The sequence below is a fragment of the Monodon monoceros genome, unplaced genomic scaffold (genome assembly GCF_005190385.1).
Source record: "Monodon monoceros isolate NGI ecotype Baffin Bay Population unplaced genomic scaffold, NGI_Narwhal_1 Super_Scaffold_21, whole genome shotgun sequence".
NCBI classification, from domain to species: Eukaryota; Metazoa; Chordata; class Mammalia; order Artiodactyla; family Monodontidae; genus Monodon; species Monodon monoceros.
In genome coordinates this window covers 49,767,210-49,786,300 of record NW_021703778.1, presented here as the reverse complement: position 1 = coordinate 49,786,300, position 19,091 = coordinate 49,767,210, and the positions used below count along the sequence as shown (strand labels likewise).

The window sequence follows — 19,091 nt, the reverse complement described above, 5'->3', positions numbered from 1 at the left end:
GTTAATATCTAAAATATATAAGAAACTCCTATCATTCAGTAGCAAAAAAAAACAATCTGATTTAAAACTGGGTAAAGGATTTAAGTAGACATTTCTCCAAAGAAGACATACAGATGGCCAACAGGTATATGAAAAGGTTCTCAACATCACTAATCATCAGGGAAATGCAAATCAAAACCACAATGAGATATCACCTCACACCTGTTAGGATGGCTGCTCTAAAAAAACAGACAAACAAAAAAATAAGTGTTGGCAAGGGTGTAGAGAAATTGGAATCCTTACATATGTTGGTGGGAATGTAAAATGGTGCAGCCACTATGCAAAATAATTCCTCAAAAAATTAAAACTAGAATGATCATATCCAGCAGTCCCAGTTCTGAGTATATATCCAAAAGAATTGAAATCAGGGTCCCAAAGAAATATCTGCACTCCCATGTTCACTGGACCATTATTCACAATATCCAAAATATGGCAACAAGCTAAATGTTTACTGACTGATGAATAGATTAAAAAAATGTGGTATGCACATACAATGGAATATTATTCAGCCTTAAAAATGGGATGGGGGCTTCCCTGGTGGCGCAGTGGTTGAGAGTCCGCCTGCCGATGCAGGGGACACGGGTTCGTGCCCCTGTCTGGGAAGATCCCACATGCCGCAGAGCGGCTAGGCCCGTGAGCCATGGCCGCTGAGCCTGTGCGTCCGGAGCCTGTGCTCTGCAACGGGAGAGGCCACAACAGTGAGAGGCCTGCATACCACACAAAACAAAACAAAACAAAAACGGGATGAACCTGGAAGACATTATGGTAGGGGAAATAAGACAGTCACAGGACAAATACTACATGATTACACTTACATGAGATATCTAAAATAGTCAAACTCAGAAGCAGAGAGTAGAATGGTGAGTTACCAGGGACTGCAGGGAGGGAGAAATGGGAGTTGTGTTCAATGGGTATAGTTTCAGTTATGCAAAATGAGTAAGTTCTAGAGAGCTGCTGTACAATATAGTGCCTACAGTTAATACTATACTGTGCACTTAAAAATTTGTTAAGAAGGTAGATCTCAAGTTAAATGTTCTTACCCCAATTAAAAAAAAAAAAAAGGAATAGGAAGCATGAAGAATCTGGATCCTCAGTTAGGAAGTCAACTAAGAGATATTCTACTTTAAGCTAAAATATTAACAGTTGTCATTTCCAGTGGCAGTACTTCCATTTGATACAATTTCCTTTTGCAGAATTCTATTTCCTAATTTTGCTTTGATGATAACATATGACTTGAACAGATTTATTTTGTCTCCCCCCAAATAAATAAGTAGAAAAGAAACCACTGGTCTACTAATGTTTTAATAATTAAACATTATTTTTAATACACCAGTTTGTTGTAAAAATTCAACACTACTCAACGAAAACCACTGTTCCTTCAGTGAGCCTTCAAGACGTTTTCTACGTATTTAACAATTTAAACTTTTGGGTTGGCCAAAAAGTTTGCTCAGGTTTTTTCCATAAGATGTTACGGAAAAACCCAAACGAACTTTGTTGGCCAACACTATATATATACATATATATATATATATATATATATATATACATATACACATATATATGTAAAAGACTATATATGGATGTGTATATATATGTATATATGTATATATATATATATATATATATACCCATAGCTGACAAAAATTGGATATCACTGTGTAACCTGTTTAAAAACATTTTTACCTAAACTTAAAAAAAAATTGCTCCAAGAACCTTTCCTTGTCTTTTTTAACCTATATAAAGCTTTAAGCAAAGGATTTTTTAAAGTTCCTTTAGATACATACTATTTAATTGTTATTCTGTGTATTTATAAAAATACATCCTTATTGAAAATATTCAAATGATTCTGTATTATATAGAATTGAAAATTAAAGTCCCCACCTGACTACTCCATAACCCTACATTCCTCCCTTCCAAGGTAACCACAGTTTAGAGTTAGATCTACATCCTGCTGGATTTCTTTAGAGCACACACACATATATGTATATGTGTACACACATACATATTTCAAAAGTATCTTGTTCAGATTAGAGCTTATTTGCATTTTTATATTTATAGTACCATTTCAAAATTTCTTCATATGTAGTGATTCACTCAGTAGCTAATTACAGCATAGTGTCTAAAACATGGATTTGGAGCCAGACTTGCTATGGATCAAATCCCAGCTCTCCTATGAGGGCTTGGCCCAGTTTCTGATCTTCCTGTCCCTCAGTTCCACACCCTCCTACTCCTGTAACATGGGGGTTATATTAGGTTGAACCACATGGAAGGCATATGATTCACACAGTTCAATCTAATAATAGTACCTATCTTACAGTACTAAGTAACACAGCTCAACTTCCAGCTGGGTCTCCTGACCCCTAAGGCCTATAAGTTCTTTCATTCCAGCCCAGGGCCTCACTGTACAAAAGCAGAGATGTCACCACACCAACACCTGAGTGTACACTGTTAATATCTGCTATGGCCCAAACTTAACCCAAGCGATATGGGAAGGAACACTGGGATTCTGGGCCATTGGCAATTTCTGTTTCAAAACATCCTGGTGATTTAAGTGAGACCTTTTGAATGTCTGTGATGGTTAATTTTATGTGTCAACTTGGCTAGACCATGGTACCCAGTTGTTTGGTCAAATATCAGTCTAGATGTTGCTGTGAAGGTATTTTTTAGATGTGACTGACATTTATTTCAGTAGACTTTGAGTAAAGCAGATTACGTTCCATAAGGTGGGCCTCACTCAATCAGTTGGAGGCCTTTAGAGCAAAGAAGTAGAAGGACTTTTCCTTAAGACAGCAACTTAAAAACCCTGAGTTTCTAGCCTGTTGCCCTGAGAAATTCAGACTTAAGACTGCAATATCAACTCTTTTTTGAATTTCCAGCCTGTCAGCCTGCCCTGCGGTTTTGGACTTGCCAGCTCCCCAGTCATGTGAGCCAATTCCTTAAAATCAATCTCTGTCTATATTTATTATTTACAAATACAGATATAGATATATGTTTTGTTTCTCTGCAGACTGCTAACTAATACAAATTCAGCTACTGGTAAGAGATGCTGCTGTAACAAATACTTAAAAATCTAGATGTGGCTTTGAAATTAAGTAGCAGAGGCTAGAAGAGTTCTGCCTTGAGACTATTGGTAGAAATATAGATGTTAAAGGAGAGCTGGTGAGGGCTTACAAAGGAAAGAGGAAAGCTACAGAAAAAGCTTCTATTGTCTTAGAGAAGGCACATATTGTCATGAACAGAATGTTGCTGGAAATACAAGTGTTAAAGGTGTTTCTGGTGAGGTCTCAGACAAAAATGAGCAATGTGTTATTGGAAAATGAGAGAAAGATGATCTTTGTTATAAAGCACAGAGGACTTGACTGAATTGTGTTCTGTTGGATGGAAAATAGAACTGTTAGGTGATGAACTTGGATACAGGCAGACCTCAGAGATATTGCAGGCTCAATTCCAAACTGCCGCAATAAAGCAAATACAGCAATAAAGCAAGTCACACAAATTTTTTGGTTTCCCAGTACATATAAAAGTTATACTTACACTATATTGCAGTCTATTAAGTATGCAATAGCATTATGTCTAAAAAAATGTATATACCTTAATTTAAAAATAATTTATTGCTAAACATGCTAACCATCATCTGAGCCTTCAGTGAACTGTAGTAGTAACATCAAAGATTACTGATCACAGGTCCCCATAACAAGCATAATAATAATGAAAAGTTTGAAGTATTGTGAGAATTACCAAAAGGTGACACAGAGACAGGAAGTGAGCAAATGCTGTTGGAGAAATGGTACCAATAGATTTTCTTGACACAGGGTTACCACAAACCTTCAATTTGTAAAAAGTGCAATATCTGTGAAGTGAAATAAAATGAAGCACAAAAAGATGGGTATGCCTATATTTAGCTGAGGATGTTTCTAAGCAAAGCATTGAAGGCATGGCCTGGTTTCTCTTTGCTGCTTACAGTAAAATGTGAGAGGAGGAAGATAAATTGAGGGAATTGTTCAGCAAAAAGGAACCAGAACTTGAGGATATGGAAAATTCTCAGGCTATCTACATTGTATAATATGAGAAAGCACGTTCTGGAGAGAACACCAAGGATGTGGCTGGACAACCTTTTCTAAAGAGGTTAGGCATGTGACTTGTGGATCCAGTCAACCATTTCAGCAGAAAGGCTGACAGCTTGGATCAAAGAGGACAGAGATGGGACAGGGTGAAGACATGCGGTCAGCCTTCTGGGATTCTACAGGCAGGAAACAAGCTATCAAGTAAAGGGAAGAATAACCCAGGGGATGGGGCCACCTCCTCAATTCCAGAGGATGGGACAACTTCCTTGGTTTTAGACAGCAGGGCCCCACTTAGGGCTGAGGAGGTGGGGCCACCACCCCAGTGGGCCTAAAGGACAGAGCATCTAGCCAGAGGATTATTCTCAAGCATTAAAATCTAATGGAATTTGCCCTTTTAAGTTTTGGAACCTCTTGTTCTCCTTTCTGTAAAGGGAATGTCTATCTTATGCCTGTCCCACCAATATACAGTGAAAGCAGATAACCAGTCTGGTTTTACAGGTTTACAGATGGAGAGGAGTTTTGTCCCAAGGCGAGTTATACCTGAGTTTTATCCATACCTGATTTAGATACTTAAGATGAGATTCTGAACTTAAGAGTTGATGCTGGAATGGGTTAGGATTTGGGGGGTGTTAGGATGGAGTGAATTTATTTTGCATCTGAGAAGGACATGGATTTTTGGAGGACAGACTGTTATGGGTTGAACTGTATCTCCCACAAATTCATGTTATAGTCATAATCCCCAGAACCCCAGAATGTGACTGTTATGGACTGAATTGTGTCCCCCCATCCTACCACCAATTCATATTTTAAGTCCTAATCTCCAATGTGATGGTATTTGGAGATGGGGCCTTTTGGAGATATTAGGTTTAGATGAGTTCATGAGGGTGGGGCCCTCATGATAGGATTAGTGCCCTTATAAGAAGAGACACTGGAGAGCTTGTGAACATGTGTGCTCATGCTCTCTGCCACTCGAGGCAGCAAGAAAGCAGCTATCTTCAAATCAGGAAGACAGCCCTCAGCACAACCTAACCACATGCACCCTGATTTCAGACTTCCAGCTTCCAGAACTGTGAGAAATTAAATTTCTGTTGTTTAAGTCACCCAGCCTATGGTATTTTGTTATGGTGGCCCTAGCAGAGTAATACAGTAACCTTATTTGGAAACAGGGTCATTACCAGTGTAATTAGTTAGATGAGGTCATTAGGGAGGGTCCTAGTGAAATGTCACTGGTGTTCTTATAAACAAGGGAAATTTGGACACTGAGATAGACACACATAGAGGTAAGATGATGTGAAGAGAAGAAGGGAGATGATGGCCATCTGCAAGGATTAGATCCTTCCATCACAGCCCTCAGAAGGAACCAATCCTGCCACATCTTGATTTCAGACTTCTAGCCTTCAGAGCTCTGAGACAATATCTATAGAAGCTCTGTAAGTCACCCAGTTTTGTGGTATTTCATTGAGGTATCCCTAGGAAGCTCATAAAATACCCTTGAAAAACCTTGGGAAATACAAAACTTATGAGATGCATACATGTGTGGGAAAAGCCAGACACATGTTATACTAATAAATAATCCTATGAGTTGACATTCTCCATTTTAAAAAATGAACAGTAATCTGGGGGAATGAAAATTTGCTATGCCTGTCATGATCAAAAGTTATGAACATACTAGCCATTATTCTCTTCTATAAATATTTGAAGATTTGGGTATTTACTATTTATGCAAAATACTGTAATTTCTTTTTAATTGACTGTATTAAATTTAAGTTGGAACTAACACTCGTATGGGACTTGGTATTTTAGAAGAATATTCAGTATGTTCTTTTAAAATAATGCCAGATGTCCACATTAATTTAGATATTGGCTGATACAATGTACTATTTTAAAAGAAGCAATGAACACTGAACAGAATATATTAGAAAACTTAAAAATAATATTATCAAGACCTTTTAGAGTTTATGATACTAAAAATATTGATTTTATTTTTAGCAATAAGCTATTGAAATTCAAGTATTTGGTTTTCAATTACAAAAGAAAGTACTTTAAAAACTATGGTAGAAACTGAAGTCAAAGCTTTTAACACAATCTCCATAGCAACGTGGGAAGGAGCAAAGTCTGGTGGACCAAATGAAAGACACAAATTCTCAGTTTCAGATCTTAGCATTAACTCACCACAGAAAGCCATGTTTGTATCTTGGTATTTCATTTTTTGCTATTAACATGGGCACTTCTGGCTTTTCTTAACAAAAGGGCATTGCCTAAGTCCTATGTATTTGATACACTCATTATATTAAACTAACACTATTATATTTTATGTTCTAAAGCAATATAAGATATTCACACTGAATTTCTAGGTTTAAGCAGAGAAATAAGTAGCAGTAAATATGCAAATACTTATTGAACAAGTTTCCCAAATTTCATATAAAGATAACACAAAAATAACTTCATTTAAGGGATCTACTTTATTTGCACAAATTAATTACCATGATAGAAAGAAAGTTTATCTTTTCAAACAGGTATTTAGAATTTTATCAGCTACTAACAGAGCATCCTTACCATACTGAATTGTTTTCATTTTCATATTTTTAGTAAGAAAATATCTTCTATAGGAAATTGTGCAACAACAATGCAGGAGGATTTTACTGTAGTTTAATGGAAGATTTTCCTATGATGCTATCTTACTAATATGAAGATCATTTGCTAAAGACACATATATAAAATAAATTTTTAAAAGTCTTTGAGCTACAAAAAGAGATCATAGTTAAGTCACTTAATATTTATTACATACCAGACACCATCCTGGGCTCTTTACATAAATGATCTCATTTAATCCTCACAATGACCTGATTAAATAGATATTATTACTATGCTCATTTTATTGATGAAAAGATGAAGCTCAGAGATGTTAAGTAATTTGCCCAAGGTCTCCCAGAGGAAAGTCAGAATCAGGGCCTGTGTACTTGACCGATATTCCCTACTGCTCCTCATAGATGTGCCTATTTTATTAGTTAATTTTATTCATGTAGTAACATACTCAAATCCTGACTCAGTCCTTTCAACTCTAATTTAAAATGGAATTTTACTAAATTTGGTGATCTGATCACCTCTGATCAGAAGTAGCAGATTAGCAAGGTTTGGAGGAGGGCTTCTGTAGGCAGGCACAGTAAAGCAGGAAACATTAAAAATACAGAAAGTTGAAACAGGAACTGAAAGTATAGCAAAATAGGATTATTCAGGGTAAGAAAAAGACAAATGCAGTTTTGGGAAGGAGGGGGTAGAGAGATGGAAAAGGTAACTACCATTTGCCGAGCACCCATTATATGCCAAGTGTTTGCCTTCATCATCTGCTAATCCTTAGATGGCCCTGCCCAGCAGGCTGTTCTTTCCCCATTTTGAGGCTCTGAGAGGTTCAGCACCCTGCCCACGCTTGCTCTCATTCTACAAAAATGATTATAAAGGAAACGCTTCTAGGACTGAATAGGGGTAACAAGTTATCCTGAAAAATGTACTAACCCAAAATACCACATTTGATGGATAAGTGAGGTATTATAGTATTTTTTTTCATCTTTGAAAAATGTGAACTTAGAAGATCCTAAATTTAGAAAATCTGTAAGCTCAGACTGTGCTAATGGGGGATTTTTTCATTTCATGTCCTATTTTTAATTGTCTGATATTCTTTTAATAAACTACCAGAATGGGGGGTTTTACTTAGTTAACATTCTTAGCAAATTCAAGGCACTGTGCCAAGAAACAGACAGTGGTAAGAGAATGCTATTTGGAAGGGTTAGAAATTCAAAACAGAAACACACACACACACACAATGCTCAGCCACACACTTTCAGTTAGCAATGCGAATTAAACAGAAGAGCTGAGCTGGACCCATTATATAACAAATATTTTGTTCTTACATTCCTTATTGCCTAAAGACTATTATGAATAGGGAAACAGCAGGAAAACACTCCTACAAAGAATGAGCTACTCTAAATAACATGTACAATAAAACCGTTCTGTATAAGACCAAAAATGTAATAAAGAGAAATCCAGTTTTCTTGTGATACTGAAAATGTGCATTTGTTTCATTTAGCTGTATGGCAGGAAGCATTCTATGCCCCTTTAAAGCTGCTGACTTACCAACACTTTTATGTGTGTCCTCCACCCTTCCCCACGTTCCCACCCCTCCCCCAGGTGTAAGCCCTGGTGTCCACTTAGGAATGATTACCCCTGGTGCAGTCCTGCCATTGGCGTCTCTCTCAAGGGAAATAGCTTGGGGTAAACAATCGTAAACATGGGCTCACTACACCGGTGACAGTGCCCCAAGGGGCAGTGCAGCAGCTCCAGAAGACTTCTGGGTAACGAGACTGGAGACAGAAAGTCCAGATCTGGAACACAAGAGAAAATCATGCACAAATAAAAAATGAGATTTCCTTAAACTTGGCTTCTTAAAATATTTCTTATTGTTAGCAAATAAGTTCAGTTAGTGAAAAGTTGTGCATGTTGAAAATTCTGTTATCCGATAGGCATTGAATAAAAATGTAACATTATTTGGAAATGAAAGATGCTTTTTTACATTTTTGATACTAAGAGAAAACCTTAATCTACTCTTTTAAGAGCAACCTGAGCTGTCCTGAGATAGAGGCCAGGAAAGAATAAGACCAAATATTCTTTAAGAACAAAGACTGAAAAGGCATTACGTTTACCGAGGGAGGGTCTGTAAACTTCTATAAGAGACAGAGAATAAAAAAAAGACTGGGACTGAAACAGACTTTCATTAAATTCTTCCTAAATCTATTGGGCATTTAGAATCTTTCAAGCTAAATTATATTTACTGAAAAGAATGAAAAGGGGAAACAAAGAAATCAAAGAAAATGAAAAATAATGAGACCAAGCTTTTCCTTGTCTCACTCCCATGAGCTGTCACTAATAAAAATAGGGTGTTTCCTCCTCAGTTTAGTCTGAGCTACACAAAAGAAACGTTTAAAGCAAAACATCCCAATGGCCCAGGCAATCCTGAGCACAAATGTACACTGGGTTGCTATTGAGAGTAAAACATCTAGAGAGAGAAACGGTCATGATGAGGTGACACCTAAAAATCACTGAATCATCTTGAGGAAGGAAATACAAATTATCTTATCATCTTTTATATCTGTCCAGACTTATCAATAACCATTTTGAAAAATGTAATTTGCTCATAGGTGAATAATTTCAGTTTTCTGTTTAGTTTTTAAAAACAACTTAATTTGTATTAGACATTCCTGGAAGTTTAATGTTAGAGGTTTCTGTATGCATCTTTTTTTTTTTTTTTAAAGCAAAGACAAAACATTTAGTAATTTTAAAAGCACTTGAAATTATTTTCTTATTAATGTTGCCTAGTGCTTTCTTAAAGCATCACAGGTCCACTCCATGTCACCTATGACATCTACACACCGCCAAATCCTGTGGTAATACTGCCAAAGGCTCCTGAAATTAATTTCCCTTTAGGTATATATATTTCTCAGGTGTAAGGAGGTTACAAGGCAAAAACTTGCTCTGTTGGAAGAAGTACCCAACTTTGCTTTAAGGATAAGATCTTTGCACATTTTTCGATACGGAAGAAAGTACCTCTGCCAGCCTTCTCACTTCCACCAAATATGTGCTCCCAAACACCAATTTCTCTCATTTAAACTGCATAGTTTAACTTTTAACCTCTGTTCTTTGTGACTGAAGACCATATTTAGTGAATGCTTCTCTGTGTCTATAGGGGGTGCTGAAGGGCTCAGTGTTGATAAAATATTTTAATATTAAAATATAAAATATTAATATTAAAATAAAATATTAAAACTTTTCTCTTATAAAAAGTGTTCCATTACACAACTACGCAAATGTACTTAATGCCACTGAACTGAACACTTAGAGATGGTTAAAATGGTAAATTTTATGTTATGTACATTTTACCACAATTTTGAAAAATGAACACTAAAACAGCATAAAACACAATTCCTAAGCTCACTGAATAAGAGGCAGGAAAAGAAAAGAAAAAAGAAAAGAAAAGAAAGAAAAGAAAAGAGGAAAGGAAAGGAAAAGAAAAGAAAAGGAAAGAAAAGGAAAGGAAAGAAAGAAAAAAAAGTCCCGGGTACCTTTTAGAAAACTGTGGTAGGTGTGATGCAGACTCCTCATGGCCAGCTCTTGCAGAGGCAGGACGTGATCCTTCTCTGTCCCTATGGCCTTCACCTCAGCAGGGAGGAAAACTGTTAGTTGCCCTGATGAAAAGGAAAGCAGCTTCACCTCGGAAACTTGAATGGGAGCACCACAGCTACAGAAAGACACACATTCACAGTAGTATTAGCCAAAAGGAAATGACTATATGTGCCAATAAAAATATGTTAATCAAAATATACATTTAAAATTTTAAGACACTGATGAATTAGCAGAATTCTTTTCAAACTGAACAGATGCTATTCTGGGTTCCTTAATAAAGCCTGGCATAGAAATTTAGATGCATCATTTGGAACTCAGCTAAATCTTCACTGAGGTCCAGGCACTTCCAGTAAGGACAAAATTAGAAGAAATTTCCTTCATAGGGTCTATACAATTTGCTTTGTAAGCTCTATTTATCCTCATTTTCTTACCCTTTCCAAGTTTATGTTTATTGAAATTTTCAAAATTAAAAGGAACAAAGAGTACTCTGTTTAGTTATAGTACCATGGTTTAACAAAATTTTTGTGTTGGGGGAACAAAACCCTACAAAGCAAACAGATCTGTAATGATAGCAGATAACTTTATTGGGTCCTTCCATAAACCTGTGAAGAAAATATTCTTGGCAAAGCCTACTGAATAAGCCAAGTCACATCCTATTCCTTACAGCCACTCATAACCAGAAGGCAGAGGCATCCTTGTTCCTTTAGCTACAGGGTTACCAAAACTCAGGAGTCCAATCTCATTCTACCTCCTGTCTGAGACCACCAGCTTACCTAAAAGTCTCAACACTTTTCTTCTCTAAGGACAAATAGGTGCCAACAAGCCTTGGCTCTCCAGATACAACGTGAGATAATCTCCCTACTCTCAACTAGAAACAGGCAATGAAGAAGGCACAGGACTGGAAGGCAGAAGCCCTCAGCTTATTTGTTCATTACAAGTTCCTGCATTTGCTCATTCCTTTCATCAGAAAATGTTTCCAGAGCACCTACTATACGCCAGTCAAAATACTTTAATTAAAAAAACAAAAGATGACCTCCTTCCCTTGAAAAATGTAATAATTACAATATAATTATTCTAATATTGGGTCAGAGAAGGTGGAGGAACTGACTTTTTCTAAGGAATTAGGGAAGGGTCTACAGAGAAGACAGTATCTGACCTAGAACTCAATTAATTTTACTCAATTTCTCCACTCAGCTCAAGAAAAAAGAGCCTCAGAAGGCCACGCTGGCCCTCCTACTAAGCAAAACCTCTATCCCAAAAGGAACCATTTTTCCAAATTCTAACATTATAGTTTGGTTTTGCCTTCTTCAATAGCATGAAGAATCCTGTATCTGGCTCCTTTTGTCAACATATTCTTTCTGGGATGCATCCACGCTACAGCACGTACTATAGCTTATTCATTTTCATTGCTGTGTAGTACTGGTAAACATATGGGCTGTTTCCAGTTTGGGGCTATTATGAACTTTGTTGTATATATTATTTAATATATATGAGCATAAAATTCTGTTAGGGACATACTTAAGATCAGAATGAAGCTTATCATAGTGAGGAGAGATGGACAATTAAAAGATAAACACATGCTAAAATAGAGTGAAGAGGGGAGTGAGAGCTGTACTACTTTAGATAATATAATTAAAGAAAGTCTTTCTGAGGAGGTGACATTTCAGCAGAGACTTGATTGAAGAGAAAAGTTAACTCAGGGAAGGGGTACTCAGTCACAGCCTGGTAGGTACCTTAAACTGAGGACAAGGAACTAAGAGTTCAGGGGTCCAAAGCAGCAAGAGTTCACAGGACAGAGAACCTTAGGGGAGAGAGATGTACAGAGAGAGAACTCTGGAGATTTGCAAAGGTTCCGCTTGAGTATTCAGATGAGTACTGATCAGCACATATGAGGAAACTACCTGAGGCTGGAAAAAGGACGAGCTGAAAAGATTAAAGGTAACAGTGCCCAGCAGTCACAGAGGGTTGGAAATAGTGTCTGCTCTTATCAGTCAGACTTGAACCTCATAATTCAAGGGGCATTGTGTAGAGTACACAAAAAGGTCTTATCTCAGTAGTGGTGAATAGTTAGTGCTAGACTGAACACCATTCCATTCCCACCTAACAAATCCTTAAGAGCCATATCTGAAAAGATTAAACTGTTTCCAGTTAAATGTATCCCAGAACATATATCAAGAATAGTTACATGAATACAAAAATATCCAGCACTCAGCATCATAAAATTCACACTGTCTGGCATCCAACCAAAAATTACCAGGCTTTTCAATATATGACCTATGATGAGGAAAAAAAATGCAACTGAAAACAACCAAGACAGATGTTAAAATTGGCAGAAAAGGTCATTATAACAATAATTATAATTACTGCATAGAAGGACATGTTGCATACATAGCTCTCACCTAAAGAAACCAGAAATAAGAGAGCAAATTAAGCCCTAAGTAAATAAAAGAAATAATAAAGAGCATAAAGAAAATCAATGACATAGAAGAAAGGAATAGAGAGAAATCAGTGAAAACAAAAGCTGGAACTTTGAGAAGATCAATAAAAACGATAAACCTCTAACTAGTCTAATCAGAGAGAAGACACAAATTACCAATATCAGAAATGAGAAAGGAGGTATTGTCCGATTTCTACAGATAATAAAAATATAAGAAGCAACTTTATGCTAATAAGTCCTTGAAGGACAAAAATTAGCAAAGCTCACTCAAGATACAGAGAAGTTGAACAACCCAACATTTATTAATGAAGTTGAATTTGTAGTTAAAAGGTTGGAATACTTCCCAACTCATTCTATGAAGCCAGCATCGTCCTGATACCAAAACCAGATGAACACACAAGAAAAGAGAAACAACCAGTATCATTCATGAACACAGGTGGAAAAAGTCTAAACAAAATTTTAGCAAATTGAATTTAACAATGTATAAAGTCATATGACCAAATGAAGTTTATCTTATTAATCAAGATTATATTAACCTTAAAAAAATCAACGTAATTCACTATGTTAAAACCTAAAAAAGAAAAACCATATAATCATTTCAATAGATGCGGAAAAAGGGTCTAACAAAATTCGACACCCGTCCGTAATTTAAAAAACTTTCAGCAAACTAGGAATAGAAGGGAATTTACTAATCTGATAAAGCATATGTATGAAAAAACAACAGTCAATATATACTTAATGTTGAAAGACTGTTTTCCCCGTAAGTTCAGCAAGACAAACATGTCTGCTTTCACTGCTTCTACTATTTAACATTGTACTGGAGCTTCTAACCAGTACAGTCATGAAAGAAAAAGAAACAAAACATGACCATATTTCAAAGGAAGAAGTAAAACTGACTTTCTTCCCAGAAGACATGAGTGTATGTAGAAAGTCCATGATAATCTAAAAACAACCCTACTGGAACTAGTAAGTGAGCTTGGCAAGTTTGGAGGATACAGGTTCAGTTATACAAAATCATTTGTATTTCTATATGTTTGCAACAATCAATTGGAAATTTAAAAAACTTTAAATACCATATACGATACTATGAAAAATATGAAATACTTAGAGATAAATCAGACAAAAGATGTCTAAGACAAGGAATTAGACATTTATTGTGATCATGGGCTGGGAGACTTAATATTGTTAAGATGTTAATTCTCCTCCAATTGATCTAAAGACTTAATGCAATTAAAATCACAGGCTTTTAAAAATATATATAAATTGAAATTTTGATTCTAAAATTTATATAGAAATGCAAAGCAGCTAGAATAGTAAAAAAATTTTTTTTTAATTTTAAGACTTACTGTAAAACTATGGTAATCAAGACAGTGCGGTATTTGTGTCAAAACAGACAGATAAATGGAGCAGAGTATCTAGAAACAGACCCACACATACATGGACAACTAATTTTCAACTAACATACAAAGGAAATACAGTAGAGAAAGGATAGTATTTTAAACAAATGGTGCTTGAACAACTGGTATATCCATATGTAAAAAAAGGAACTTCAACCATACCTCATACCATACACAAAAATTAACTCAAAATGAATCAGAGACCTAAATGTAAACTTAATTCCTTAAAAATTCTAGAAGACAGGGCTTCCCAGGTGGCGCAGTGGTTGAGAGTCCGCCTGCCGATGCAGGGGACACGGGTTCGTGCCCCGGTCCGGGAAGATCCCACATGCCGCGGAGCGGCTGGGCCCGTGAGCCATGGCTGCTGAGCCTGCGCGTCCGGAGCCTGTGCCCTGCAACGGGAGAGGCCACAACAGTGAAAGGCCCGCGTACCGCAAAAAAAAAAAAAAAAATTCTAGAAGACAGCATAGGAGAAAATCTTTGTGATTTGGGTTACACTAAAAGCAAGATCGATAAAGGAACAAATTGATAAATTGGACTTTATCAAAATAAAAAATGTCTGCTCTCCAAAAGGCCCTGTGAAAAAATGAAAAGGTAAGCCATGGACTGAGAGGAGATACTTCCAAAGCATATATATGATAAAAGACTTTTATCCAGAATCTATAGAGAATTTTCAGAACTCAATAATAAGAACACAAAGACCCAAGGAAAAAAAATGGGAGACTTAGACACGATATCAAAGCAGATATATGGATGACAAATAAAACATAAAAAGATGCACACCCTTATTTACTAGGGAAATGAAATTTAACAACGTAATGGAAAAATCACTACACACCTAGAATAAAATTTAAAATATGTAAGAACTGATAATCTCTTATATTACAGGTGGGAATGTAGAATGTTACAGTTATTTTTGTAAAGTCTGGAAGTTCTTCCAAAAATTAAATATACATGTACTGTATGATCCGGACACTCCACTCCTAGGTATTCATCCAAGGAAATTTAAGTCTAGGACCTTTAAAAGACAGTCTACATTTGTTCACATCAGTTTTATCTGTAATAAAGCCAAAAACTAGAAACAACACAAATGTCCATGAACAAGTGAATGGAAACAACCTGCGATATATCCATACAATGGAACTCTACATAGCAATAAAAAAACGAACTGTTGATCCACACTATATCATGTATAAATCTCCAAATCCCTATGCTGAGTGAAAGAAGACAGAGAAAAAGAGAGTATATACTGTTTGACTCTATTCATATAAAACTCAAGAACATACAAATTTATTGACAGTTAACAGAACACAGATCAGGGCTGCCTGGAGATAGGATGAAGACAAGGAAGGAAGGTTTACCAAGGGGCACGAGGAAACTTCGGGTGGTGGTGGATATGTTTATTATCTTAATTGCAGTGATGGTTTCAGAGGTACGTATGTATGTGTGTGTATACATATATACATCAAAACTTTTCAAATTATATATATACTTTATATAGGTGCAATGGGGATAAAAGCCTAACTGGTGTGAGAGAATAGAAAGAAGTGGAGAAAGTGAGTATAGACAACTCTTTCAAAGAGTTTTTCTCTAAAGGGAAGCAGAAAAATAGTGGAGAAGTTGGAGAATAAAAACAAAAGGCTATGTGAAAGAAGTACACCATAGAGGAATACATACAGCATCATTCAATTTACACAAAGTTAAAGAAAAGATATAAAACTTGACAATACACTATATGGGGATGTATTTACATATATTAAAATCATAACTCAGTGAAAATGAATGATAAATACAAAATTCAGAGTAATGGCTAACCTTGGAGAAGAAGGAGGAGCATACATGGGAGAGAACCATACAGGGGCTTCAAAATTGTTAGTAATGTATTTTTGTAAGTTAATGATATTTACACTGATGTGCAGGGTCAAAGTATGGAAGCTTTCTAGTCAGATTTTAAGAAATGACCCTCTTACCTTAGTTGATGCAAAAGGGAGAGAACTTAAGCAGAAAGGTATCCCATGGATGCTGGTGGCCTTACCATTTCCTTGTGGATTCTGAATAATACCCCTTAACACAAGCAACACTGTATTCAATGAGCCATGGCTATTCTTGCCTACAGGCCAAATTGGGCCTGGAATTTTCTATATCCTGTCATTCCAGATACAAATTTTACTCTTCCCCAAATCTAATTCCTTTATAAAGTCTCTCCTGACATCATCTTTTACCAATGATATGTCACAACGTTTGATGTTTCTAAATCACACATTATCTAACTGTATTATGGAAGTTCTGTTGTTAACTCATCGAATGTGATCAGTTTTCTCTTCTATCTAGCAGTTCTATATTGCTGCCTAAGCAGTTCCAAACACAGATTGGTTGTTTTGAGTCTTCACACACAGGGAAAGAAATTTGAAAGAGAAAAGATAAAAAGGAAATGGTGAAAAGAATACTGAGTCATCCACATGGTGCCCAAAAGGAAATAATTTTGGGGTAGTTCGTGGGGGTCCAGTCTGTCTCAGGAGCAGATGTGCCAAAAAGATATGAGCATCACATTATCTGTATTTGGTTACCCACCAGGATGGCAACATTTAAGGAAATGGTTATTTAGGAAAATATAGTAATCTGTCAAATGGAAAATGTCTCATTTATGGATTAAATTAAATATATCTTGAGTTGTGTGTTTATCAGTGGTGAACTATGAAGAACCACAATATAGGCTAGTTAAATCTGTTAAGAGAATGACAGACAAGCCACAGACTGGAAGAAAATATTTGCAAATCACGTATTTGATGAGAAACATGTATTCAGAATATATTAAGAACTCTCAAAACTCAGTAAGAAAAAGCCCAAACAATCCAGTTTTTAAAAAAAGGGCAAAAGACTGGAATACGCTTCACCCAAGATACAGCTGACCCTTGAACAACATGGGTTTGAACTGCGTGGTTCCACTTAAACATGGATTTTTTTCAATCATAAGTACTACAATACTACATGATCCAGGGTTGGTTGAATCCACAAATGTGGAATTGCAGATGCAGAGGAACCCCGGATATAGAGGACTGACTATAAGCTATATGTGGTTTTTGGACTGTGCCAAGAGTCCGCCCCAACCCGCACATTGTTCAAGGGTCAACTGTACATGGAGGGCAAATACGCATATGAAAACGTGTTCAACATCAACAGTCATTAGAGAAATGCAAATTAAAACCATGAGATAGTACCCACTTATTAGAATGTCTGAAAGAAGAAAAAACTGACAAGAACTCTCATGAAATACAAAACAGCACAGCCATGTTGGAAAACATTTTGGCAGTTTTTAATAAAGTTAAACGTATCCTGACCACATAGCCCAGCAAATGCATTCTTAGATATTACCCAAGTGGAATGAAATTATGTTCACACAAAGCCCCAGACATGAATGTTTGCAGTAGCCTGTGTCATTTCATTTATATGACATTCTGGAAAAGGTAAAACATAGGGACACAAAACATAACCGTTTCCAGAGGCTGAGGTGTCTCCCGAAGAAAAAATGTTCATTTTAAAGGGACATGGGGGACATTTTGGGGGTGAATGAACTGTTCTAAACCTTGATCATAGTGGTGGCTATACAACTGTATGCATTTGTCAAAATTCACAGTACTATACACTAAAAAGGGTGAACTTTTCTGTATGTAAATTATAGTTTAATAAAACAAGCAAAAACCAAACAAACAGTACCACTGTGCTAAAGCACAGTCCTAGAGCCCTCTGTTCTGCTGGTCATTAGCCTTTTAGTTGCTGGATTATGGGGCGATCTTAGGGGAAAGGCAGACACAGCAGTGGGGGACCTCAGGGGCTTTTAGTTCAATAGCTATTCATTAACTTGTGTAGAAATACTTCAATACTGTCAATAATTTAACAGCTAGTATGGATACACTAGTGCAAAGCAGCTGCACAGTGGCCTGCCAACTGGTGTCAACATTTCTATGATATTTTTCTTTGATTTGCTACTTTGCCTTTACCCCTCTTACTTTCAAAACCTCAGTTGACCCTATGTGATCACATAAACACGAAGAGTCTGTAGCAGCACAATTGTGACTTTGCATGAGTATTTCTGTGGGTTAGAAAGGTATTACCCTTATGAAGCATTTTGTGAAGATGAGGAAATACATTTAAATTTTACTGTATAACTACTATTTGTTTCTTAATATGGAGAAAATTAAGATGAGAGGATCATATCCAATATGCTATTATGCAGTATGGCCACTAGGTCTGGAAACACAGGCAAACACATAATAAGTGACTCTTTTGATGATATACAGCAATACATAGTGTGATGATTAAATTTTTGTATCAACTTGGCTAGGCCAGGGCACCCAGATATTTGGTCAAACACCAGTCCAGATATTTCTGTAAAGGTATTTTTAAGATGAGATTAATATTTAAAACAGTAGACTTTGAATAAAGCTGATTACCCTCTATAATGTTGAGTGGGCCTTGTCTAATCAGTTGAAGGCCTTTAAGAGGAAAAGACTGAGGTCCCCCAAGGAAAAATTCTGCCTCCAGACTGTCTTTAGACTCAAGCTACCACATCAGCTCTTCCCTCGGTCTCTAGCCTGCTCTGTGAATTTCAGACTTGCCAGTGCCCACAATCATGTGAGCCAATTCCTTAAAATAAATCAATCTCCCTCTTCCTCTCAGTGCAAGCCCCCCCACCTACACAACACACACACACACACACACACACACACACACACACACACACACACACACACACACACACCCCTCTCTCTATTGGTTCTGTTGCTATGGAGAAGCCTAATACTCATGGTAAAGCATATTATTTGTTTCCAAACTTTATAGCCATATTTTAGTTATGAGAATCCTGGGCAAAATCATAGAACAATAAAAATATAGGGTAAAAAGCAAGCAAGCGATTCATGAATAATTACTTCATACTGCTATTGCCTTAACAGCTGCTGCTTCTTAACCTTACAAGTGTTG

The 19,091-nt window shown here is 36.5% G+C and overlaps 1 protein-coding gene across 6 annotated transcripts in view; it reads right to left on the bottom strand.

The window, feature by feature from the left end:
• LRRC28 (leucine rich repeat containing 28) overlaps window positions 1-19,091 on the bottom strand; it is a 190,309-nt gene that overhangs the window by 22,463 nt on the left and 148,755 nt on the right. For all 6 annotated transcript variants that reach the window (XR_003795906.1, XR_003795905.1, XR_003795908.1 and 3 more), the window contains 2 exons: window positions 10,217-10,392; window positions 8,323-8,482 (listed from right to left, as the gene is read on the bottom strand). Coding sequence is in view for 2 of the 6 variants with exons in the window: in XM_029237829.1 (XP_029093662.1) it covers window positions 8,323-8,482; window positions 10,217-10,392 (336 nt within the window). In the remaining 4 variants the exon portion in view is untranslated. The remainder of the gene's footprint in view (window positions 1-8,322; window positions 8,483-10,216; window positions 10,393-19,091) is intronic.